At 41.0% G+C, this 25,375-nt stretch overlaps 1 protein-coding gene across 5 annotated transcripts; it reads right to left on the bottom strand.

Annotated features, from left to right (window-relative positions):
* Nucleotides 1–167: 167 nt before the first annotated feature.
* On the bottom strand, nucleotides 168–24,876 carry tns2b (tensin 2b). Of its 5 annotated transcripts, XM_053683605.1 has the most exons (25): nucleotides 24,553–24,876; nucleotides 19,549–19,645; nucleotides 19,319–19,356; nucleotides 14,832–14,863; nucleotides 14,567–14,750; nucleotides 14,421–14,471; nucleotides 12,575–12,697; nucleotides 12,228–12,292; nucleotides 12,059–12,142; nucleotides 11,832–11,944; nucleotides 9,469–9,529; nucleotides 9,308–9,383; nucleotides 9,083–9,212; nucleotides 8,895–8,960; nucleotides 8,653–8,769; nucleotides 6,368–7,642; nucleotides 5,724–5,817; nucleotides 4,819–5,591; nucleotides 4,500–4,724; nucleotides 3,754–3,831; nucleotides 3,568–3,645; nucleotides 3,316–3,484; nucleotides 2,956–3,024; nucleotides 2,529–2,558; nucleotides 168–1,971 (listed from the first exon to the last, which is right to left on the bottom strand). In XM_053683605.1, exons 1-25 carry the CDS (start codon nucleotides 24,664–24,666, stop codon nucleotides 1,824–1,826), a joined length of 4,290 nt encoding a protein of 1,429 aa, XP_053539580.1. In that variant the 5' UTR covers nucleotides 24,667–24,876; the 3' UTR covers nucleotides 168–1,823. The 5 variants fall into 5 exon arrangements, with proteins under 5 accessions (XP_053539580.1, XP_017335974.1, XP_053539581.1 ...); XM_017480485.2 differs by lacking the exon at nucleotides 2,529–2,558; XM_053683606.1 differs by lacking the exon at nucleotides 12,059–12,142.
* Between the last annotated feature and the right edge of the window lie 499 nt (nucleotides 24,877–25,375).

The raw sequence follows: 25,375 nt of genomic DNA, 5'->3' as shown, positions 1-25,375 counted from the left end.
AAAAAGCTCAGTTAGTTCATTGTGTTGTTTATTTCTTGCGTCATACTGCAAAAAAAAACAAAAAAACGACACCTAAACAACACCAAGTGTCTAACTTTCACCTGCTCCAGAATCTAATACACTTGTTTTCATAAAATAAAAATAAAAATAAATACATTACAACAATAATAGTAATAATAATATTATTTTAATGCAAATTAAAAGTCAGCATCATAACTTTGGTTGGTAAAGTCTCTAGTGGATTTATGGAGCAATTTATAGATAGTTGGACGATGAAGTCAAGTTTGGTTTAAGAATAAAAAAGATTTACATTTCACCTTTTAAATGTATTAATGGTTAATAAACACATATTCATCAGTAAAAGAGAAAACAAGAAATCCTGATTATGAAATAACTTTAATGTTAATGCAGAATCTGTCCACCAAAAACTGACTCAAATTTCACTTCTCTAAAAACAATAACAATAATTTTCATCCACCATTGTTTATAACACAGGGCTGCCAGGTCTGCTTTACAAAACCACCTCTGCACTGCTTTTTTATTTAATTCCCTTCGCTAGTGAGTGTATAATGTACAGAATAAAACACTCCATGTTGTGCTGTTTTGGTAAAATAATCTTTTGCTGAGATGAAGCAGTTACAGTGACCACCCACAAGGAGATTATTTTCCTTTAAAGCACATCCTGAAACGTTTTATTCCTCTTACATCACAGCAATCTGCCAATGATAATATTTTTTAAGTATTAAAAATATATGGTCCTTTTTTTTATCCTTTTATTGTTACATTTAATGTTGTAGAATGTCCCTGAAACGAGTTAATTTCTGTTCTCACTTATGTTATAGCAGCTATTAAGAGTCATCCTTCACCAGCATCTCTTCTGACACTGGAGACTCCTTCCATAAATGTTACATAAACCTCTCTTTATAGAAAACCTCACCATGACAACAAATTTTACGATCAACAGATCATATCAGTGGCGCGTGTGTCTGCTGTATACATCCCTATGATTGAGTGGTTACTATAGAAACAATAACATTTTAGAAACGAGCGCATTAATATAAACCTGCACGACTGTCAGAGTCGCTGTTATAGAACATTAATCCACACCTTCTGACCAATCGGGATCCAGAACTCAGCAGCACTGTGGGATAAATGTGTTTTAATAAAGCAGTATAAAGAGAACACAATTTCTCTTAAACAATCTTATATTATTATAGATTTTGTCATAAATAAAGAATAGTTATGAGAACCAGGAGGCTGATGTTTAGAGAAACACACTGATGTTCAAAACAGGATGAAAACGAGATCTCCGCTATGCATGCTGGGAAATGTAGATCATGGAATAGGACTGGAGTGTGAGAAAATCATTTAATATACGCTTCATTTTACACGGATATAATTATCTATGAAGAATGAAAGAAAAAAGCAAAATACCCAAACACAAGCCAAAGGAATATATATATATATATATATATATATATATATATATAAAATAAAATAAAAAATAAAACTCAGGCATGGTAACGCTGCTACAATTTACTTTCTGGGGGGAAAAACACAACCCAATGATTATTAATGAACAGGAATATCAGAAAGGGAAAATAACTAGTAAAACAGTATTACAATCATTCTTGAAATTTATATTAGACATTATAAATTTATTTCAGTACTCAATGCACAGTGCAGTTTATAAACTGGATGATGTAGTCAATATTTTTCAATATATTATTATTTATAAAGATACTATTATATAGTAATATTTAAATCAAGGATAAAAATAAAAACTTTTAAAAATCTTTTCTCTTCTCTTCTCTTCTCCTCCCTCACTTGCGGATGTGATGTGGTCCCAGCATGACTTTATTGATGAAGTTGACGATAGCCGTGGCCGGCTGCTCCGGATCGAGTTCTGCAAACAGGTGACACACGTTTCCCAAACTGCTCCCACTGCGCCTCGCTACAAATCCAAACATCCTGCGGAGAGAGAGAGAGGGAGAAGAAGAAGAAGAAGAAGAAGAAGACAGAGACAGACGGACAGACAGACAGACAGAAAAAAGAGTGACTGGTGAGGGGATGGATGTTTACAGCTGCTATAACATGAAGTGAAAACAGGAAGTAATGTTCGACAGATGTTCCACAACATTCAAATGTAACTCTGAACGGACAAAAAGTACCACGTCGTATTTAATGAATACAAATTGTAATGCACACCTCTGTTTTATACACACTCACACACACTCACACACACTCACACACACTCACATACACTGCACACACACTCACACACACTGCACACACACTCACACACACTCACACACACTGCACAGACACTCACACACACTGCACACACACTCACACACACTGCACACACACTGCACACACACTCACACACACTGCACACACACTGCACACACACTGCACACACACTCGCACACACACTGCACAGACACTCACACACACTGCACACACACTTGCACACACTCACACACACACTGCACACACACAAAGCCAAGCAGACATGTAGCACTCACCTGTTGGAGGAATTTTCAGCAGCAGTCCACCTGACACACACACACACACACACACACACACACACACACACACACACACACACACAGACATATATATATATATATATATATGCAGAAAGCAACATGTAGTTGTGAGCAAGCGGAGAAATGTGACTGAGAGAGAAAGAAAGAAACATAAAGCAAGTAGAATACAAGAAGATTCAGCCATCCATATCTGAACACACACACACACACACACACACACACACACACACACACACACACACACACACACACACACAGCTCTATTCTAGTTTACTCCATCCTCACCTATTCTATGTATGTAAAAGTGCAAAAGGACGGACACGTTTCTGCTGTTTGCAGACGTCATGAAACATATACACGATCGAATAGCTTTTTATTTGGTATTAATTATCCCAACAGTTACCTTTGATCCTCTGGATCCACGCAGCTGAATATAACACTATGGATTGGATAATGTCTCCTGAAGAACAGTCTAAATGGGGAATGAGACATAAAAACAGACAATACATTATTTTGTTGTTGTTGTTGTTGCTTCATTAGCTTTGAAAGAAAACCATTATTTAACATAGTCAATAGTAAAGAAAAGTGACCTATGATTGGATGCAGCGATCTGAATGAACCAGGATGTATTTAATGACATTTGCTCCACAGAGTGAACAGACTAGCGTAATCCTTTCTCTAGCTAGCATGTGTGGAGATATAAATGATTGATTGTTGTATGTTTACCAACAGCTCTCAGGGTTTGGCTGTGTGTGTTGTGTACCTGCGTTGATTGTCTGTAAGAGTGATGCCCTGAGTAGACACTTTGAAGTGAACTACGGTTGCTGAAGAGCAGGGTTCCTGAGTCAGAGTGCACTTCACTGCTCTGGAGATGGCTTGTGGGCCAGTCAGAGACTCAGTGTCCACAGAGTTTATATAGAGAACATTGCAGGCTGGGAGAGACACAAAGACCGAGACAGTAAGAAAACGTAAGAAGAACTCCATTAGTTGTTTGGTTGGATGGATGGATGCTCACCAGCTCCCTGTTTGAGCAGTTCTGCAGCCGTGCTGGTGTTGGTGCCAGTCTGCTTCTCCTGCAACTCTCCTACAAGATCTGAAACACACCAACACGCCCTGAGCACATATTCACCCACACTAGCAACGACACTATAACTATAACGAGTTATGAGAAGTGGTTGTGAGATGTGTGTGAGTGAGATACCTTGGTCTGGGATGTGTAGTTTGCAGGGCAGAGAGACAGGTGTGATGGAGTGCTGGTATACCAGAGCAGACAGAGATCCTGCAAACGTGAAGAAAATGTGGATCAGAAACAGCGGTCAGCTGCAACAACACTTCGTACCTAAAGCAGTTGTAGGGTGCGTTCACACTTATTACTATTAGTCTGTTATCCAAGTCTGAATCAGAGCAACATTACTACTTCGGTTCGTTTGCTATTTGGTTCGTTTGGCTTCACATTGCACAGAGTTAAAAAAAACATAAAAGACATTTTCTGATGGATGCGTAGAGCTGAAAGCACACTTATAAAACACGCAGTATTATTATACTTTCATTATTACAGAAAAAAGGTAAACAAAGCCGGCGCACAGACGTCACAATAATCTAATTTAAGCATGCAGAACATGGAAGCAGGGATTGCGTATCCCAGAGCACGTGGCATTTCTGCAGCACTATAACTCTGTCTTTTGGCTTAGTTTAGGCTTCCTAGTTCAGTTTAAGAGCATGTATCTACAAAAAAAAAAGATGCATCCCAAAACCCATGGCATGTTTGGTTCACTTCCTGCGGTTGGGGGAATTCAAATATGAATGAACTTTAAGGATTCAGACATGAGGAAGTATTTATGCCTTTTTTATGTTGCTTAAATTTTACTATGTGAAAGTTGTGTAAATCATGTAGGTGCGACTGGCCCCAGACCAGCAGAGGGCACCAGGACCAACATGTTTTCTCACCAAAGTACGTTTCGTTCTGACAGCCTTTTATTTTCACTCCTTTTGCTCCGCTCTCGATCAGAAAGTGTCTGACCAGCTGCTCCTGTGAGTGGGAGTTGTGGCCATGGTTGCTGACATGAGCAGGGGGTGTGGCCACTTTAAGAGCCAGTCCATATGCATCCTGGAATGAGCTGCTGTCCCTTATTAGAAAATAGCCAGGCTCCTTATCCTTCAAAACAGCAATTGCTAGAGAGCAAAAACAACAACAAATTATTTAAATTACATCCTTTTCTAAAAAGATCTTTGGGTATAATATAGAAAAGTCTGTTCTATATCTTACATTGATCTCTGGAGATTCCAGGCTTGTACCAGAACTTGGAGGTATCCTGCACAAACTTGGCACTGACACTATTTTCCGGTTCTGGAGTTACTTTTTGTCTGGTGTCTGCAGTGGGTAAGAATGTGATTTGAGCCTGGAAGGAAGAGGTGGAAGATGCTGTGGATGATCTGACTGAGGATGCACTTGTGGAAGAATCCTGGAGAGAACTAACACGCTGTTTTTCAGGGAGAGGGGGTTGAGGAGGGTAAGAAGGAATGGTAATTGCAGTGTAGCCAGTGTACGGAAGATGAGGCACAGTCAAGAGAGGGTAGTTGGATGATGACAAAGGGAACAAAGGTGTGATGTAGCCATCAGGCACTGGGGAGGGAGCTCTCAAATCACTATTACTACCATCCTCATTGGATGAAGCCCTGTCGGTTAAAGAGGTCAGGCTCTGTCCCTCAGATCTGGGGCCCAATAAAAGAAATTCACAGGTGGAGCTTCTTTCTGATGGGCATGCAGAGTTCTTTTCCATCTCAGTAGGTAATGAGGTATTCCCTTGTACCTGAGTGACATACACAAGAGGCTCTGCTCCCAAAGCTGTGACTGGTTGTTCAGCGGTTTGGCTAGGCTCACTCGGAAGGATTGTAGTGGATGTGGACTCTGTGACATCTGCATTTTTTGCCTCGGACTGTTGTACCTCTTCGGTGAGCTCAGCTGAGGTACTGCTGTTAGGTGGAGAATCTCTAATGTCATTATTGCCCGACTCTTCTGGGTCTATTGGTGGTCCTACACTGTGAAATTCAGAGGAGATTTAGTAAATACCAACCATTGACGTAAATATTAGAACACAATTCCTAAAATTCATGGCAGAAATGGAGGCACAAACAGAAGAATATGAAAGAAAATATTAATATTGTATGTACTTGTTTTGGACTTGCAGAGAAAGAGCATTATTACAATCCTCTTTTGTAGAAACCTCATGGGGATTTTTCAGCTTTGAATGTTCATCTGAGACTTCTGTAAAACAAGAAAATCTGTTTATATATTTGAAACATATGATCTTATTTGATGATAATAGTGTTATATAGGTCAGGTTCGGGTTAGGGTTAGGGTTAGGGTTACCCTAACCCTTGCTTGGCTCCCAAATGGTGCAACAGTAAAGTTGCCCCATCAGTTTAAATGCTGATAATGCAACAGTCATCCATTGCTGGGAGCAAAATTGGTTGTACTCTCTGGATGGGAGGGATGGCATTACTCTGTCCCCTGTCAATTAAAGTGACACTAAGCAGTCATGGGTAGAAGAGGGCAATAAGCGCTTTCCTCCAAGTGTGATCATCTGCCCTGTGACATAGCATGAGCAACAGATCAAAAAAACATGCAGTGTCTGGCTTCATGTCTTAGCCCTCACATTCCCTGTTTGGTAGCTCTTGTGTGATAGGTGCGAGCTAGCTAGTGTGTAGGAATTGGCAAATGACTAAAAATTGAGAAAATGAATTAAAACTTGATATGTTGCTTGATATGCAATATTCTGTTTAGAACTGTTTATATAAAATGCAATAGGTCATACCTGTGTGGTTGAATTGGATATCTTTTCCAGACATGGGGTTCTGAATGTGATGTTGGGTAAGACTGGTCCTTTTTGGGGAAGGGGTGTGAGTTAGTGGAGATGAGTTTGGAGACTGAGCCATGGAAGCATAGCCAGGACTGTCTCTAATATGTGGGGGGGAGCAGGGCCAGGGTAGATGGGGGCTGTGGTATCCACTGCTGTGGGGGCTTGTATATGGACTTGATGAAGGGTCTGGTCGGGGATCTGCTCCATAGACTGGACGGTCTTGTTTAGAGATGGAATGGCAATGTCTATGTCCATGTCCAAAGGATGCCATCATGGGTGGCATAACAGCTCTGTGCTGCCAGCAGTCTGGGTCCTGAGACTCCATATCTCCATCTCTTGTCCAGTGCACAGCCCCCTCCCGCCTATATCCAAACCTTGGCTCTCGGTGCCAAGGGAGGCTTTCGAGTTGGCTCACTCTGAGAGAGTGGGACAGATCCTCCCGCAGGTGTGAGCAGTCCCTGCAGGAACAGGAAGTAGGTGAAGTTGAGCTGAAGCGTAACTCGTGATAAGGACTGGAAGGCAGGGATTGGTGGGAAGACTGAGATGGTGGAATGTGGGTGTGGTTGTGGGCTAGAGCAGAGTAATGGAACAGAGGGCATGTATCCCCTGAACAGAATACGCGAGCTTGTACAGGAAGTGTGTGCGCATGGGACGGACGAGTACAGGTATGAGTGTGTGTTTCTGGCGAAGAGTAAGGGTAACAGGACCGAGTGCAGACGTGATTCTGACAATGCCCTCTCTCCCACAGAAAGTCCGGCTGAGACCCACACGGCTCACAGACAGGCAGAGTGGAAGTACGAGTACAAGGCAGCGTGTAGTGTTTGGGATGGAGTTTTTGAGGGGGTGTTTTGGACAAATCAGGGCCCAAGTAGGAATGAGGGTGGGAATAGGGACGACCACAGCAAGAGCGCTCCACCCGGACATGAGAGCAATCCCCATCATCAAGTATAGCTGTCTCTCGATCCTTCTGTCTCACATTTGGTTTATCCCTTTCCCTGTCACTCTCTTTGTCCTCCCTTTGGTGAGGATAATGGGATGAAGAAAGTCGTGGTGGTCCCTCAAGCTCTGAGTGAGTGGAACGGTGACCTGAGTCAGAGCTAAGACAGGGTAACTGACTGGGAGTGGAGCAGTTGATGACTTGTGGGTTATTGGTAGTGGATCCAGGTACGCGGCGCTTCTTCACCTGGGCGTACAAACTGCCATCTAGTGGGCCGCGAGTGTGACAGATATCTACACAACAAACAGAGACACAGTAAGGTTACTTTATGGATGTTTATGTAGAATTGAGTTAAATTTACCTAGGAAGAATGATTGGTGTGATGTGTGTATTCCACTCTGCTATAAGAGGACAAGCCACCAACTTCTCGAGACACTGCAGACAACCATTCACTTTCAGAGACACTTAGACCAGTCCCAATCATTTGCACACATACTTAGACCACTCCTGCAGATTCTGTGACCACTCATGCCTGCTTTTGCTGTTAACTTGGCCATGCTCACCATGCCCAAATACTCTAACACTTCCCTCCTATTCCTGCAAGTTCTGTGATGATTCCTGCTATATTTCATAACTGCTTAGACCACTCCCACAAACACTCCTGCCTCCTCCTGCAGAGACTCTGACCATTCCAATCCATTGTCTCAGATACTCTGACTAATTAATAACTAATTGAATAATTAAAGTACTCTGACCACTCCTGTCCATTACTTTAGATATGCTTACTGCTACCACCCATTACCTCAGATTCTCTGACCACCCCCATCTATTGCCTCAGATATATTGACCACTCCCATCTATTGCCTCAGATATTCTGACCACTCCCATCTATTGCCTCAGATATATTGACCACTTCCATCTATTGCCTCATTTACTCTGACCACTCCTGTACATTACCTCAGATACTCTGACCACACCCCTCTATTGCCTCATATACATCAGGGTATACCACTCCTGTCCATTACTTTAGCTTTTCTGACTGCTACCATCCATTATCTCAGATGCTCTGTCTAGACAGCTCCTTCCTATTATCTTGGATTCTCTTACCACTTCGGCCTGTTACTTCAGATGTTCAGACCACTTCCACAGATACTCTGACCACTCCCTCCTACTTTTGCATTTACCCTAACCAATCCTCCCTGCTCCCATATACTCTATCCCAATGCTGATTCACACCTCTAGTGTGCGTATAAAGTGAGTGTATATTGTGTTTGTGTGTGTGTGTGCGTGTGTGTGTACATACCCTCTATACTGTCCTCATGGTGAAGATTAAAGTTTTCATATGAGTCCCAGCGCACTACAGGATCCGTGCAGCTGATAACTGGACTCCCCCCAGGATCCTTCCTCTGAATCTCCTCTCCTGAACACACACACACACACACACACACACACACACACACACACACACTGCAGTTAAAGGAGATTGGGTATAACTGTTGACAGGTATGATGGATGATGTGGGTGATGAAATGACAAAATCAGCACCTCTCTTTTGGTCTGGATTAGTGGAGAACACAAGCTCCACTGTAGCATCAGCTGGATAGCGTTTATCTAAAAGAATAAATAATGTCACATATAACATCAGACAAATGCATTGTGTGCATATGTGTGTGGGGGGGTTGGTTTTCTGTTTATTTTAAACTTCCATACTTGCCGTGTGTGTAAATACACACCTGAGCATGCACGATCCAGCTCTTTTTTTCCGAACCAAAGCTGTGATCCGTGAACGGTACATGTATGAAACTGCACTCTGAACACACACTCTCTTTCACACACATTTGAGCGCCGATGATAACACTTCACCTAGAGATGAGAAGATAGAACTTACAGGGTTTTCATTTTCTGACTTATTATGACAGGTTATACACTGCATGGCAGTACGGTTCTTCATATCGTACCATAATGTCCCCCTTCAACAGTAGAGCCGGTTCTATTTTGATGCACAACATTTGCTTCCTGGAGCTGTTGGTTTCACTGCAACAAATACAAAAGAGTTTAGTCCTGCAGCAGATATTAATGATCATTAATTTGCAATAATGAAGCTTGAGACTCGACTTACTATATTCCTGTGGCGTAGACCAGTTTCAGAGACTGATAGATCTTCAGAAATGGTGCATAAGCTGAGAGAGAGAAATTTACAACCATGCTCAAAACATCAGTACATAACATATTTTACACAATGCTATGGCAATATTGATCCATCCATTTTCTGTATCGCTTATCCTACACAGGGTCGCAGGGAGCCTGGAGCCGATCCCACGGAACTTGGGGCATAAGGCAGGGGACATCCTGGACGGGTGCAAACCCATCACAAGGCACAATCACACACACACACTCACACACCCATTCACACACTTCAGACAATTTAGAGATGCCAATCAGCCTACAACACATGTCTTTGGACTCGGGGAGGAAACCGGAGTACCCAGAGGAAACCCGCAAAGCACAGGGTGGAAGCAGGAAACCTCCAACCCAGAAGCAAAAGTCACTGTGCCTCCCGTCTATATTAATGTTTTATCCTAATACAATTAAACAAAGTACACAAACAATATACATTCATATATTATCCTGTAGGTGGCAGACATGACACTATTAATATTTCTTTAAAGAAATTTAAAATATCTATTTTTTTTTAGAAATTAATAATTAATTTAGGAAATAAGTAAGAAAAAAAATCATTTAAGAAATAAGGTTCAAGAAATGTAAGAAATATTTTAGAAATGAATAAATTAATCTACGAAACAAGATTAAGTAATAAACATTTATAATTAAAATTATAATTATAAAGATTATACTTAACATTTTAAAGATACATATGTAATAGTTATCCTTATATATATATATATATATTTCACACTTTTGTGAGATACTGTGTATATATATATATATATATATATATATATATATACATATATATATATATATATATACAGTATCTCACAAAAGTGAATACACCCCTCACATTTTTGTAAATATTTGATTATATCTTTTCATGTGACAACACTGAAGAAATGACACTGTACTACAGTGTAAAGTAGTGAGTGTACAGCTTGTGTAACAGTGTAAATTTTCTGTCCCCTCAAAATAACTCAACACACAGCCATTAATGTCTAAACAGCTGGCAACAGAAGTGAGTACACCCCTAAGTGAAAATGTCCAAATTGGGCCCAAAGTGTCAATATTTTGTGTGGCCACCATTATTTTCCAGCGCTGCCTTAACCGTCTTGGGCATGGAGTTCACCAGAGCTTCACAGGTTCCACTGGAGTCCTCTTCCACTCCTCCATGACGACATCACGGAGCTGGTGGATGTTAGAGACCTGTCTTCAGCAAACTGTTTGCGGGCTTTCTTGTGCATCATCTTTAGAAGAGGCTTCCTTCAGGGACGACAGCCATGCAGACCAATTTGATGCAGTGTGCGGCGTATGGTCTGAGCACTGACAGGCCGACCCCCCCCCTTCAACCTCTGCAGCAATGCTGGCAGCACTCATACATCTATTTCCCAAAAACACCCTCTGGATATGACGCTGAGCGCGTGCACTCAACTTCTTTGGTGGACCATGGCGAGGCCTGTTCTGAGTGGAACCGGTCCTGTTAAACCGCTGTATGGTCTTGGCCACCATGCTGCAGCTCAGTGTCAGGGTCTTGGCAATCTTCTTATAGCCTAGGCCATCTTTATGTAGAGCAACAATTCTTTTTTTCAGATCCTCAGAGAGTTCTTTGCCATGAGGTGCCATGTTGAACTTCCAGTGACCAGTATGAGGGAGTGTGAGAGCGATGACACCAAATTTAACACACCTGCTCCCCATTCACACCTGAGACCTTGTAACACTAACAAGTCACATGACACCGGGGAGGGAAAATGGCTAATTGGGCCTAAATTGGACATTTTCACTTAGGGGTGTACTCACATTTGTTGCCAGTGGTTTAGACATTAATGGCTGTGTGTTGAGTTATTTTGAGGGGACAGAAAATTTACACTGTTACACAAGCTGTACACTCACTACTTTACACTGTAGCACAGTGTCATTTCTTCAGTGTGTCACATGAAAAGATATAATCACATATTTACACAAATGTGAGGGGTGTACTCACTTTTGTGAGATACTGTATATAATTATGGATATATATTTTTAACAGGTCAGCAGGAATAATAATACAATTTGAACCTTTTAGGCTTATATTTAAATAGTATTTAATAATTTATTAATAATTATATTATTAAGTGATTGATAAATAAATAAATAAAAAGTAAAATTGATAAATCATCAACGTTACGAACAAGGTAAAAAGTTCAGGATTGTTTGTGTGGGGCTGGTTAGAATATTTTTTTCTGTAATTGCAATTTCAGGTAGAAGAGGGCGCTAAACATTATAAACTGCTATTTGAAGGCTGTTTATCAAGACGGTATAAAGTGTGAGTACCTTCACCGGGCTCATAGTTGGTTATAGCTGGAATGTGAACCTGGTGCAGGAGCAGGGATGAGCTGTTTATCTTGATTGCACCAGACAGAAGCCCGGAAAAATAATAAACATATCTGTGTGGGAGAGGAATAAGATTCAGCGTGAATGAGGAAAAGTATTCTTTAGATTAAATGCTTCATTATTATGATGTCAGATGTCAGTAATCAGGCTTCAGGCTGGTGAGGAACCTGTTCTGAGACGGCTGTAGAGAGGAGGAGATTTTATCCTCACAAAACTTCCTCATGGCGACGGTGGTCAGAGCGTGATCTGCCCTGAGACACAACCATCCACGGATCATGAAACTGTGTAAAGTGCGTAACACGACACGACTGTATGAATGTGTGTGTAAATGCTTACCCGGCTGATATCTTGCTGAAGTGCATGTACGCTGATATTATTACTCCAGTCTTGCCACGGTTACCCTGAGAAAATTGTGTCATTAACAGTTATTATTAAAGTCGTCGTTAAAGGTGTAGTTCATAGTCCAGTAATAACCACGTCATTTCAAATCCCCGTATTAAACTGTCCTTTGTAATAATTCCAGCTAACAGATCTGATTAGAGTCTTCATTTCTGGCTTCTGTTTGAAATTTTCTGGCCCTGAAATTAGCTCCTCCCACAAGATGCTCAGTTCTAAAGTTACTCAGTTCTGCACGTGTAATGCTTTAAACAACATGACATTTAGGATGAACTTTAACCCCTGACCTTGCAGTGAAGCACGATGACATTGCGGGGGTCGGAGTTCAACCAGCCTTCCATAGTCTTACACACGGTGCAAATCTTATCCAGGGGTGGGGCATGTAGGTCCGGCCAACCAAACTCTTCGACCTGACAGGTGCAGAACATGTTCAGCTCATTGTGACTTTACTAATAATTTTAATCAAATCTGAGACGATGGTGATGGTCAGCACTGTAAGAAGGATTATTGTGTTTTCCTTTGTGATGTTGATCCCAGATGTATCTCCAGGTAAGCAGAGTGAAGAGGAGAGTGGGACGGTCTATTCAGAAAGGGATTTGTTTCCAGAAGTGATTAACTGTTGTGTGGTCCCATATGGCATGTATGGTTTATTTTGTGTGCACTGCGTACAGACGTCAGATTCCCTGAAGCCCATTCTATACATCATATGACAGGTGTAGTGAGTTCTATGGATTATTTTGCATTGTATCAGGTGCAGACCTGATTATTAGCTATGAGGGACATGTTCTGTAAGAATTGTGGCCAAAAATCTTCTCTAGGAGAGACTGGTAAGTCGTCTTCCAATGAGGGGGATGATGTAAAGGTGTTGTTTTGATGAGGTGCGTAATGCCCTTTTCTACCCATGTGGAGATGTTTGTTATCTGCGCTGTGTTTGGGGTCGTTCCATATGGGAGTGTGTTCGGTTAGTCGAAGTGCTGAATTTATAGTTTTATTACATTTCCACCAAGCTGTTAAAGTTGCTGCAACTGTTGGACTTTTGAAGCAGGGGTGGTGTTTGATAGCAGGACTAATGAATGGTAGTGCCTGTTCTGCATCTATCCAAATCTCACTTATCTGACTGGGTTTTATCCATTTGATTATATATAGGAGTTGGGTAGTGAGGTAACGTTGAAAGTCCTCCCTGATATAAATAAAAGTAACTGGAGTTGAGAGATTTATACCAGGAAAGTGGAGGTCGAGCAGGGATCATTGAAAATAAGTAATTAATTGTGGGTAGTATCGTCAGTTCTATGGATGCTGTTCTGCCAATGAGAGAGAGGGGAAGGTATATCCGGCATTGTAGGTCATTATTTATGGTGTTCAATAACTACTGAAACGGTGACTGAAAAGTTAAACAAACCTTCACCAAGTGTGAGTAGAAAACCTCAAAAGTCGGTTGAACATGGAAAAAGTGCTAAATAAATGATTTTATAATGATATAAATAATACATTTAGGACGTTTTATGTGTCGCATGCAGTGTTTCTTGGTCTGACTCTTCAGAATACATGGTATTTCTGCAGTGCTACAGCTCTGTGCTTTGGCTTTGCTTAGCAGGTCACATTTACAAAAAAAAAAATAAAATTAATTAATAATGCTGGCAGGTTTGATTCACTTCCTGCACTCGGGTCGATTCAGAGTCTAATGGCGTTCTCACTAGGGTTTACGTGAAAGTGGACTGAGACCACCTCGCTCAGACACTTTCAGACCCGAGTGTAATTGTCGTGTTCTCGCCTGCCTAAAGAACCTCACCGAGGGGCAGAACACAAAAGGGTTCCATGTGGAAAGCATCGTGAATCAAACCAAATGCAAGAAGTGAGTCAACACTTGATTCATTGCTGCTGAAAGAGTCGCGAGGTACAAACTGAGCCAAGGAGAGACCTGTAGAGCATCAGAAATGCCAGAAATTTGGACTGACCAACTGAAAGAGAAAATAAATGGATGTGATACAGTCATTTAAACTGTTATTTACTGCATATAGTAATCTAATCATTATTTAGCAAATAAACCAAGGAATCAATTTCACCATGATTCAGACTCGGATTTCCAAGCATAGTAACTTTTTAGAGTATTGAGATGTCGTCTATAAATCGTACCTTGGGGTTTAATCTGTAGATGTCATGACGCTTCTCAGACAGATTTATGACCTGAAAGAGGAAAGGATGCAATTTAACCATCAGTTCTGTTTCACCGTGATACAGATTACGAGCTGCTGCTGCTGATGTTGATTAAAATAACCGACCAGAAACTTCTCCTGATGTCTCGATTTCAACATGGCCGCCACTTCCTTCAGGTTTCTGCGATAGTGGTGTTCATCCAGGTCAGGCAGGAAAAAGACAGAGATGATCCTCTCGGTGATGTAGATCAGGTCGAAATCATAACGGCTCTCCATGACGTTCTCCATCACGCAATCCACGCTGTCACTCCTTTAAAAAGGAGAAAATAGCTGCAATCATCAAAGAACAAATATCCTGACATCATTATTACATTGGCATGATTCTTCATACCTGGGAGGAGCGGTGCTTTGACTTTTAGATGACTAAAAGAGAGAGAAAAAGGAGACAGGGTTGCCAAATAGATCTCGTACATTTCAACACTTAAAACTGTAAACATGCCAGACTTCTGAGACCGTTGAATCCTGTTTTATCCCATAGCCCATGTTATCTTCACAGTATTCATACGAGGAAGACCAGAGATGGAGATCTGAGAGGCCAGTTACGTCCAGACATCTTTCAGAGATCTTTCCATGTTCCTGAACATTTTGAGGATCTAAACAGCTACCGCATGAGAGAAAACACCACGACATCCTATTTCTATCACATAGTTTATGTGACAAGCCGTGGATAAGACAATAAAACCAGAACGAAGAGAAAGAGACGAAACTACAGAGATGAGTACGTTTGAAATAATGATTGCTGAATACTTGATGCTCCAGCTACGATTAAAAATTGAATCTTTGTATATAACACTGGACGCTGAGATCCCTCCATCCCGGAGTGTTTCTACAAGACGATAGGTCCTCGTGAAATAGTGGCCCAGTGAAGAGAACTTCATGGCACCGATTTCAACCAAATCCCTTCATGCATCTACTTTTACCTGGGGATTTAACAGCAATTAAATGGCAAATGTATTCAACTTCATTTGTATTATTCATTGTTCAATTGTGTCATGCTTGATCTTCTTCCTCAGTTTAAAGGTGAGTGTCGTCTCAGACGCTACTCTCGAAACCTCGTGATCTTCACACTGGCGATTTTTAATACTCCGCGTCCAGAAGATCGACTTAAGCGTGTGCATAACCCAGCTCTGAATACACAAAACTTTCCCCACATACATGCTGATATATCTTTTGGACTTTCTTTCTTTTATATGAAAGAATGTACGTATCTGTTCTGTCTGGAGGAAGAGAATTGTGTTTAAACACACACTTAGACTCACACGTACATGTACATGTATACAGGCTACGCTGAAAGACTTTCAAAGCCCTCGGGTTAAATGTTAGGCGACTTCAACTCCCCGAGAGAAAACAGGAAGCGAGTGGAGGATGAAAGAGAGCAGGATAACTTCAAACCACACATTTATACGAATGCTCTCCTTCTAACATGCTACTGTCGCAGCTCGTTCACAGGGACTTGTACAGAACACACTCCATACACACGGATTAAAAAACACGTGTAAGTGTTGATATTGTGAAATTTTCTGTAAAGAGATTAAAACAACAACAAAAAAAGATTCATCAAAGGTTTATTAAGTTGAAAGTAACACACTGGTGTACAATACAAACTGTTCATAAAACATGCACAAAAAACCTGATATAAATGTGTATAATGTGTTTGTTTAAAACAGCGTGATTGTCAATGACAAGTGCTTGTGTTTATTTATTATTGTTGCCATAGTAACACAAACAGATGTGCACAAACACTGCGGAGTGTCCCGGTGGTTTTAAAGACATCCTCTTAGTTCATTAATTTAGTGTCACGCTGGGAGACATCTGCTAATGCTTAACACCAGCATGTGTGTGTGTGTGTGTGTGTTTATCACTGTGTTGATATCTCTTTAACCTAATATAAACAAATATAACAATATGATTGAATGTGAGTTTCCCCCTATTTACACACAATATGACTGTGTGTTTTTTTTACCATCCAAATGGCAGAAACACTCCATCTCACTCTTACAGCTCTGTTATTCCTCATTAAATACTGAAACACTGCAGACGATACAAACATCACGGGGAAGTGTTTTCCAGGAGAGTGTTTTATAGATTATAGGTCATATGACCAACCCTAGGCATTTAGGAATTTCATTTATGTCCCAAATGTTGACACGCAAAACACAGAGAAAGAAGTAAAGTTAGTGAGCTTGGTTAAAATAGCGAGTTGAGTGACGCAGAGGGAGATGAAAAGAGAACCGGAGAACAGCTGATGGAGAGAGAATGGAGGATGAGTGAAATGCTTACTGGATTTAAGGAACTATTTCTATAACTCTATTTCAGAGGATCAGCTGGTCTCACTGACACACTGCGTGTGTACATTTAACACTTGTCTAACAAACACTACACACACGCACACACACACTGCACACACTAAATACTAATGAATTTAATATCTGCATTAGTGCAGTCTGGACACAAAGTTCAGAGCAGACAGGAAACAGGTCAAGAGAGTGTAATAATGAGAGACATGAGAGAGACTTTACTGCATCCTGTCTCAGCAGGGTGATAAACAAACCCCTCCGAGTGACTAACAGATTTACTGACCAACTGACTGAATGACTCTCTGACTGACTGACCAAATGACTGACTGACTGACTCACTGACTGACCAAATGACTGACTGACTCTCTGACTGAATGACTGACTGACTGACTCTCTGACTGACTGAATGACTGACTGACTCTCTGACTGACTGAATGACTGACTGAACAACTCACTGACTGACTGACCAAATGAATGACACTGAATGACTGACTCTCTGACTGACTGACAGCAGGTTGATAAACGAACCCCTCAGACTGACTGACTGACTGAATCACTGACTGATTTACTGAATGACTTATTGACTTTCCACATTAATGCCACCATCAAACACACACACACAAACACACACACACACACACACACACACACACACACACACACACACACAGACATTATTCAAGGCATTTGTTTTACAGAAAATTATTCACTTTAAAAAGTATTAATTATTTCACTATTACATCTCCAGGAAAAAAGAGAAGAGAAGAGAAAAGGAAATATGAGAAGAGAAAAAAAGAAAAGAAGAGTGGAAACGGGAAAAGGTAAGAAGGGAAGAGACAAAATGGAAAAAAAAACCCTAAATAACAGAGAAAAAGATAAGAAGCAAAAAAGAACAGATGGAAGTTTACAGAAAAGAAGAGGAGAGAAGAGAATTGAAACACTAACGGATTAAATAAAGTTCTAATGGTCTAATCTGTTTGGAACACTGTGCTTCTATCTACAAAGCGAGATTAAAAGCACACTGAGAGAATTTCGTACATGCGACCACTCCGTTAAACCGTCACTTAAATTACTGGCGCCAAGCACACGTGGCTTTCAGGTCCGATAAACAGGAAGGTGTTTTTACCTTTCAGGTGACTGGTTCTCCGCTCTGGTTCCTTCTCATGACACGGGTTCTAACAGCATTTACAACAGTCTCCGATCCTGTTCTCCCTCTCAGCGTCACTACACCCCCTGTCCCCCCTGTCCACCCTCGCCACCCTCGGTCCCACCCTCGTGAGAGAAATCGGAGAACTCTGAGATTACAGCCGAACAGCTGCGCTCTGTGGTTTGGATCAGCTCCAGAAATATTGGCACCCTCCATTAAAATGAATACTGTATATAAAATGAAACAGCAATAAGTGATATTTTGAGCTTATGGGGACAATGTCTCTCTTTTTTATTCATTTTATTCTTTATTTTTCAAACCAAAATTTTACCTTTGGAAATGCTAGTGTAAAAAGTATTGGCACACCGGTGGCAACACTTTAGCGGATCTTGAATGGATTTCAGCTCTCCGTTGTGAGAATCCTGAGACTGACATGGTTATTGCAAAGCAGCTTGGGTTCATCTAATCTTAATCTCATGGCAGAGGCAACCAGGTTAGCCAAGTTTATCAGCCTCAAATCAACTCAAAAGCATCACCGGATTTTAGTCTTCATTTTTCAATGTCTGGAGCTCCAGTGAGACTTGGTAAAGTTCAGGAGCTACATTTTCTGGGTTTGTGTGGAAACATCTATGGTTCAGCCTTAATCGTTTATGATTGAGGACCAGGTGAGAATAAAACTGACCTGCGGAAAACCCGATCCACTGAAGGGGAAAGGACGCAGGATGTGAAAAGTGCATTTGCAGTCAATTTATCTAGGTGAACTTTGACCTTGTGAACCTCATGAACAAATTAGTGAGGATGATATGATATATTTTGCATTTCCATGTTGATATATCGGTCATTCGCTTACACAAGTACATGGTACAAAGTGCAGAATGGCACGTTTTCTTTCAGGATGTACTACTGAGTATACATAACGCTTTCTTTTTTTAATGTATTGACGTACGTTCTGCTCAAGAACTTGTTTGGTGTTTTTCTTGATAAATATAATCAGGGTTTCATTAATCATTTGTAGCCACAGTGGTAATCCTGTTACTTTCCAGACACTAATTGGAAGTACTGGACTTGGTTCTGGACAGATATCACAGTTTGACTCGTTTGTTTCAGAAATAATGTTGAATTTTTATGTGAAAAGGGGGAAAGTAGCTGTGTATCACAACAGCACTACACGTCCACTTCCTGCTTGTTACAGGAAAAGCTACGTGATTTGGTGAAACAAAACCGTCAGCTACTGCCACGCTACTGAAAGTGTGGTTCGGCTAGTAGCATCCGTACTTATAGCTAGGTGTTCCTGACAACGCTAACAGCGATGGAAAACACTGCAAACTTCTCAATATACTCAATATCTTACACAGACGCTGATCAGAGACATACCTTCATTTCACTGTTACTCTTAACTGCACTTTTACATTCTGTAAGAGAAAAGAACATCATGTTAGAATGAACCTTTGTCTTTATTGTGTGTGTGTGTGTGTGTGTGTGTGTGTGTGTGTGTGTGTGTGTGTGTGTGTGTGTGAGAGTGTGTGTGAGTGTGTGTGTGTGTGTGAGTGTGTGTGAGTGTGTGTGAGTGTGTGTGTGAGTGTGTGTGTGTGTGTGTGTCTCACCTCTATAACAGGCTCCATCACTGTCTAAAATCTGTCTACACACAACACAGTGGTTTTTCTTCTCAATCTTTCCCCCTTTTAAAGACTGTGCTCCAACCTACACACACACACACACACACACACACACACACACACGCACACAGAGACATTATTAAAGCCTTTTGTTTTACAGAAAATTATTAACTTTAAAAGGTATTAATTATTTCACTGTTACTTCTCCAGGAAAAAAAGAGAAGAGAAGGGGGGAATATGAGAAGAGAAAAAAAGAAGAGAAGAGTGGAAAAGGGAAGAAGGGAAGAGACGAAATGAAAAAAACAGAATAACAGAGAAAAAGAAAAGAAGAAAAAAGAACAGATGGAAGTTTACAGAAAAGAAGAGGAGAGGGTTAGGGTATTCCTCTCTACCACAGTAATTTGCCAACGAATAAACTTTTCTTCACATCGTACTTTTATCCGTTTATAGTTACATTTATTATTGGTGAAGCAGGTCAGTTCCTGTTCTCGCGTACGTTAGAGAAGCTATAAACACTCGTTCCTTATCCATCCCTCTCTTTCTTTTTCCTCTCTTGAAGTCAATAAGACACAAAAAATCCCCGCAGCGTGTCGTGTTACTGAGAAACCGCAAAGAAGTGTAAACTACTTTCTGACTATCACGAAATGTAGACTCCTTCCGTAAATGTTCAATAAACAAACATCTCTTTATAGAAAGTCTGCATGTGAATGATTACACGTGACGGGATCGTTGTCGTTAAGAACGTGTGCACGTGTCGATGAACTCTGTCTCTGTGGAATCTAAACACTGCACTTGTGTTGTTGAGTGAGAAACAAATGAAACGTGACGTGATTATGATGTGTTGTGTTTCTCTGGAACATGAACACGCTGCTCGGGTGCGTTTTCTGATTCTGACACTGTAACACAGTTCACACTGTAACACAGTTCACACTGTAACACAATTCACACTGTAACACAATTCACACTGTGACACAATTCACACTGTAACACACACTGTAACACAATTCACACTGTAACACAATTCACACTGTAACACACACTGTAACACAATTCACACTGTAACACAGTTCACACTGTAACACAGTTCACACTGTAACACAATTCACACTGTAACACGCCAAGACACACGTTTGAGTGCGCTGAGGAAACTTTACTGAATTCAGGGGAAATTAACGGAGGAGAGAAATTTAGGATAGAAATGTTTCCTCGGTTTAATCCTCGCCTCCACCCTCCTCTCTGTCTTCAGCCAAATCCCCGCTCATGACTAAAGTATTTCCCTCCAATACACACGGGGCAGTGCGCGCTCTCTCTCTCCCTCTCTCTCTCCCTCTCTCATTCTCTCTCTCTCTCTCTCTCTCACACACACTCTCTCTCTTTCTCCCTCTCTCCCACTCTTTCTCTCACCCCCGTTTAAACTCCCAGATTATTCTCACATATGTGTAACAATGTAGACGGCATTTTAATCTTAATCTAAGTATCATCAGATTAATGCTATTATTACATTTCAGCAAAGTTTGGCAAAGCTACATTTTATCCCTGTAATCTTATTCTCTTCAATGTTCCTGGGCACTTATAATCTGATATCTTTCATTTTCCTTTTTAATCCAACAGAGAAAGAAGCTCATTTCTTCCGAACCACACATAGACAGACAGACAGACAGATAGACAGATAGACTATTAGAGAAAGAAGCTTAGATGCAGACAGATGGATAGATAAAGGAAAAATAAGTATTGTGACACTTTTGTTTTTTGTTTTTTGCACCATTGTGTGTAAACTCTACAGACTGGTGTGTGTGTGGAAATCACAGAAGATCAGCAGTTTCTTAAATACTCAGACCAGCCGATCTGGTACCAACAACCACGGCACGGTTAAAGTCACAGAGATCACACGTTCTTCATTCTTATATTTGATGAGAACTGAAGCACTTGACCTGTATCTACATGATTTTATGCATTGTGCTGCTGCCACATGATTGGCTGATTAGATAACTGCATATATAAATATATATATATTAATTAATATCAAACATAATTACAATAATAAATCAGTTTCTTGATATATATGCTACAAAAAACTTCTCATGCAAACTGCACGTGTCATTGTCATTATAAAAGATGTTGTATTGGTTGGAAAGAGATCACACAAGTATAAATCAAGGTGAAGGAGCTTCCTAGAGTTCTCAGGGACAATACTCAAATGGAAAAAGCAGCAGAGCTGTAGCAAAGACCTTAAACATCCCTGTCAGTGCAGCTGGTTTGGTAATACGCAGGTGGAAAGTTCTTGGAACTACAACCTCAACTAATCATCACTGGACAGGTACATAGATCTCACACTACACACTCAGATGAATGATAGGTAAAGTACGAGGAAAGCCCACAGTCACCTGAACAGAGTTGCAGGACGACCTGAAAGCAGCAGAGCAGTAGTTACGCAGAGAACAAAAAGCAACGAACTGCACCGCAGTCACCTCCGTTCTTACACCTCACACTAAACTCCACTGAGTAAACGTATTTATACAGGTCAGAACTCTTTTGAAATAAAAGATGAAATAAAAACAGAACTCAGTTCATCATGTTTGGAGAAAGAAGTGCTATGTGTATAATCCCAGGAACACCACACAGAGAAACCCAAACAACATCCAACTTACAGTTGCTATCAAAATGATCAATTATCACCCCCCCCCCCCCCCCCCCCCCCCCCAAATTGCAAATCAGGTTTCTACTTATAATGATTTCTCCAGACTCAAAATTATTCATCCCCTTCATGGCGAGCATCTTTAGTACTTAGTAGACCTCCTTTATGACCGTTATGACCTGCTGTTATGACCTGCTGCAAACGAGATGCAGATCTTCTGCAGCGTTCCTGAGGAATCTTCTCCCGTTCCTCATGAGCACTGGCCTCCAGTTCAGTAATATTCTGGGGTTTGCGTGCTGCAACCGTCTTCTTCAAATCCCACCAGAGATTCCCTATGGGGTTCAAGTCAGGTGACTGTGACGGCTCTGTAGAATCTTCCAGGACTTCTTCTGCAACCAAGCCTTGGTGGAATTTGAGATATGCTTGGGATCGTTGTCCTGTTGGAAGGTCCGATGATGCTCAAGCTTCAGCTTCCTCACAGATGGCATGATGTTTTCTCCTAGGATTTCCTGATACTTCAATGAATCCATCTCACCTTCCACACGCTGCAGGTTTCCACTGCCAGAGGATGCAAAGCAGCCCCAGAGCATCACCGACCCTCCACCATGCTCAACTGTGGACAGAGTGTTCTTTCTCCATTCTTCTTCCTCCAGACATACCGCTGATCCATCGTGCCAAAAAGATCCAGTTTAGTTTCATCGCTCCACAGAACAGAATCCCAAAACATCTGTGGCTGAACGTCTTGGAGTTCTGGCATGGAAACCTTCTGTGTTTAGTACGCTCCTTACTGTGCTCGCTGAAACCTCAGTGTCTGTTACACCAAGTCTTGCTGCAGGTCTTTTACTGTCACTCGAGGGTTTTTCACAACCTGCCTTCTCACAAATCTGCTTGCAGCCGTTTATAGTTTCCTTTTTCTGCCCTTCCAGGTATTTCATATATTTTCTACCCCTGGCCAGTTCAGGTATTTCATCAATCAATGAAGCCCTTGATTAGTTTAGCATCAGGTGTGCTTGAGACAACACCTGTTCTGCATATGTGTGCTGTTGTGAGGGATTCTATTCAGGGAGGTGAATAATTTAGAGACTGGAGAAATCATTATAAGTTGCATTTTCAGTTGAATTTGGGGAAAACACTTGAAGCATTCGTTGTGTTTGTTTGATCTGTTCATCGTAAACAGACGAAAGTCTGAAAATTTGAACAACAAACCTGATGTGCACTGGGGGTTGAATCATTTTGATTGCAGCTGTATATATATTATGAATATAAAAACACTACTTCTAATTAGAAACAGCCCTAAAGTCAAATAAAAATTGTAAATTAAATAAATTTCTATGCATTTGTCAGAAAGAAATCAGATTAGGGAGTAAAATCCCTGGAGTTTACTGAATGTAAATCAATAAAATCAGATTTTATGTTGCAGTTTTTCAGATTTTATTGAAATGAACGTAGACCGCTAACATTCCGATGTGTGCAGCCACAAAGGTCCTTGAAATTGGAACTCTCAGGCCACTCACAGTAACAGATGTGTGCGCACACACACACACACACACACACACGGTAAGTAAATATTCAAAGCAGCAGTAGACGGCAGCAGGTGGGAAACGCATGCCATGACTCCAGGTTGGTCTGCTTCCACCGTCCCAGAATTCCACTGTGTATTTTTATCCTGCCCGTGTGACCCGGGCTAACACGTGTGTGTGTGTGTGTGTGTGTGACTGTGTGTGTGTGACTGTGTGTGTGGGCTCAAATATCGGAATAACTGCCAAATATAGATAGGAAATGTTTTGATCCATTAGGATACAGAGCATGGGAGATTCTTCAAAGCTTGTTGGTCAGATCTACACTTCATTCACTCACACACACACACACACACACACACACACACACACACACACACACACCCCAGTTTCTTATCACATTTAGCCAAAGAATCCATGGATTGTTTTAGATGCTCCATTCCATTAAAAAGATTTGATTATTATTAGTAGTAGTTTTTATTAATAATGTAGATCTTTCTCATAAACACTTGAGTCTGAGAGTCTGAGTGGTTTCAGTGCTCCTGTGTGGCCTTCTGCAAGTGAAGTGAAGTGAAGTAAAATGAAAAGAAGCAAAGGTATAGTAAAATAAAATATCAATAAAAGTATATTTTAAGAAAAATACAATGAATAAAACTGAAAAAAATGTACAAAAATCTAATACATTACTTGAAAAAAACAAAAATAAAATGATTAAAAATAATAATAATAATAAATAATAAAATATAAGATAAATTAAAATTATCCGTTAATCTATACACAGATGTGAACCACCTGCACTGATCTATAAACATGTACACACACACACACACACACACACACCTCAGTGAGGCTGAGGATCTCCGCATCCTCAGCGCAGTCCCGTGTTTGAGGCCCGTCAGTGAAATGGAGAACTCGTTCCTCGACTTTACTCCGTTTGCTGAAGAAGCAGCCCATGATCTCTCTTCCTCTCTTCTCTTCTCTTCCTGTCACGCTCTCATCCAACTTTCTTTTCTAACTCCTGCGTTAGTCCTTTCTTTCCTTCACTGTAAACACTGTGTACTGCTGCTCACACACATTCTCTCTCTCTCTCTCTCTCTCTCTCCCCTGCTCGAGGTGTTTCCCTTCTGCTCCTCTCCTGCCGTCTCCCACATGCATTCTTACCATCTCTCTCTCTCTGTCCGAATCTCCACCCCCCTCTTCCCCCTCCCCCCTTCCCCCCCTCCACCAGACCCTCACCTCTCACTCCCTCAGCTGTTTTTGGAAGCCTTACGTCACAATCTTCCCCTCTCTCTTGGACACACACACACACACACACACACACTTTCTATCCTCAGGCCAAAATCTCCAAGTGTACAACAAGAATCCTTATGTCCATGTTTCAGACTTTTCTTTTTTTTATTTATCAGATCACACATCACTCTCAGTCGGAGCACAAAGACTCTTTCTGTTCTCGCCTTCTTGCCCATTTCCCATTTCTGCTCTACGTCCAAAACTGGTCTTAAAGAACAACTCTGGTGTTTTTCAGCCTCATCTCTGCACTGCATATTGTAATAGTGTGTAATAATAAAAATATCTAAGTAGCAATTGCCTCAAGATTTTCCAAAATATCCAGACTGCAAAAAAAAAAAAAATGTGTGTGTGTATATATATATATATAAAGTGG

This window comes from Ictalurus punctatus, chromosome 11 (genome assembly GCF_001660625.3).
Source record: "Ictalurus punctatus breed USDA103 chromosome 11, Coco_2.0, whole genome shotgun sequence".
In the NCBI taxonomy this organism is placed as follows: Eukaryota; Metazoa; Chordata; class Actinopteri; order Siluriformes; family Ictaluridae; genus Ictalurus; species Ictalurus punctatus.
This window is presented reverse-complemented; position numbering and strand designations above follow the sequence as displayed.

What these genes read in the sequence shown, in the direction of transcription:
- tns2b (XM_053683605.1), bottom strand. Translation starts at nt 24,666, where the DNA reads ATGGGCTGCTTCTTCAGCAAACGGAGTAAAGTCGAGGAACGAGTTCTC. An exon ending in CAAAGCACCGCTCCTCCCAG is followed by an intron (nt 14,751 to 14,831) that starts GTATGAAGAATC and finishes TCCTTTTTAAAG; the next exon opens with GAGTGACAGCGTGGATTGCG. An exon ending in CTTACAGACAATCAACGCAG is followed by an intron (nt 3,025 to 3,315) that starts GTACACAACACA and finishes TTCCCCATTTAG; the next exon opens with ACTGTTCTTCAGGAGACATT.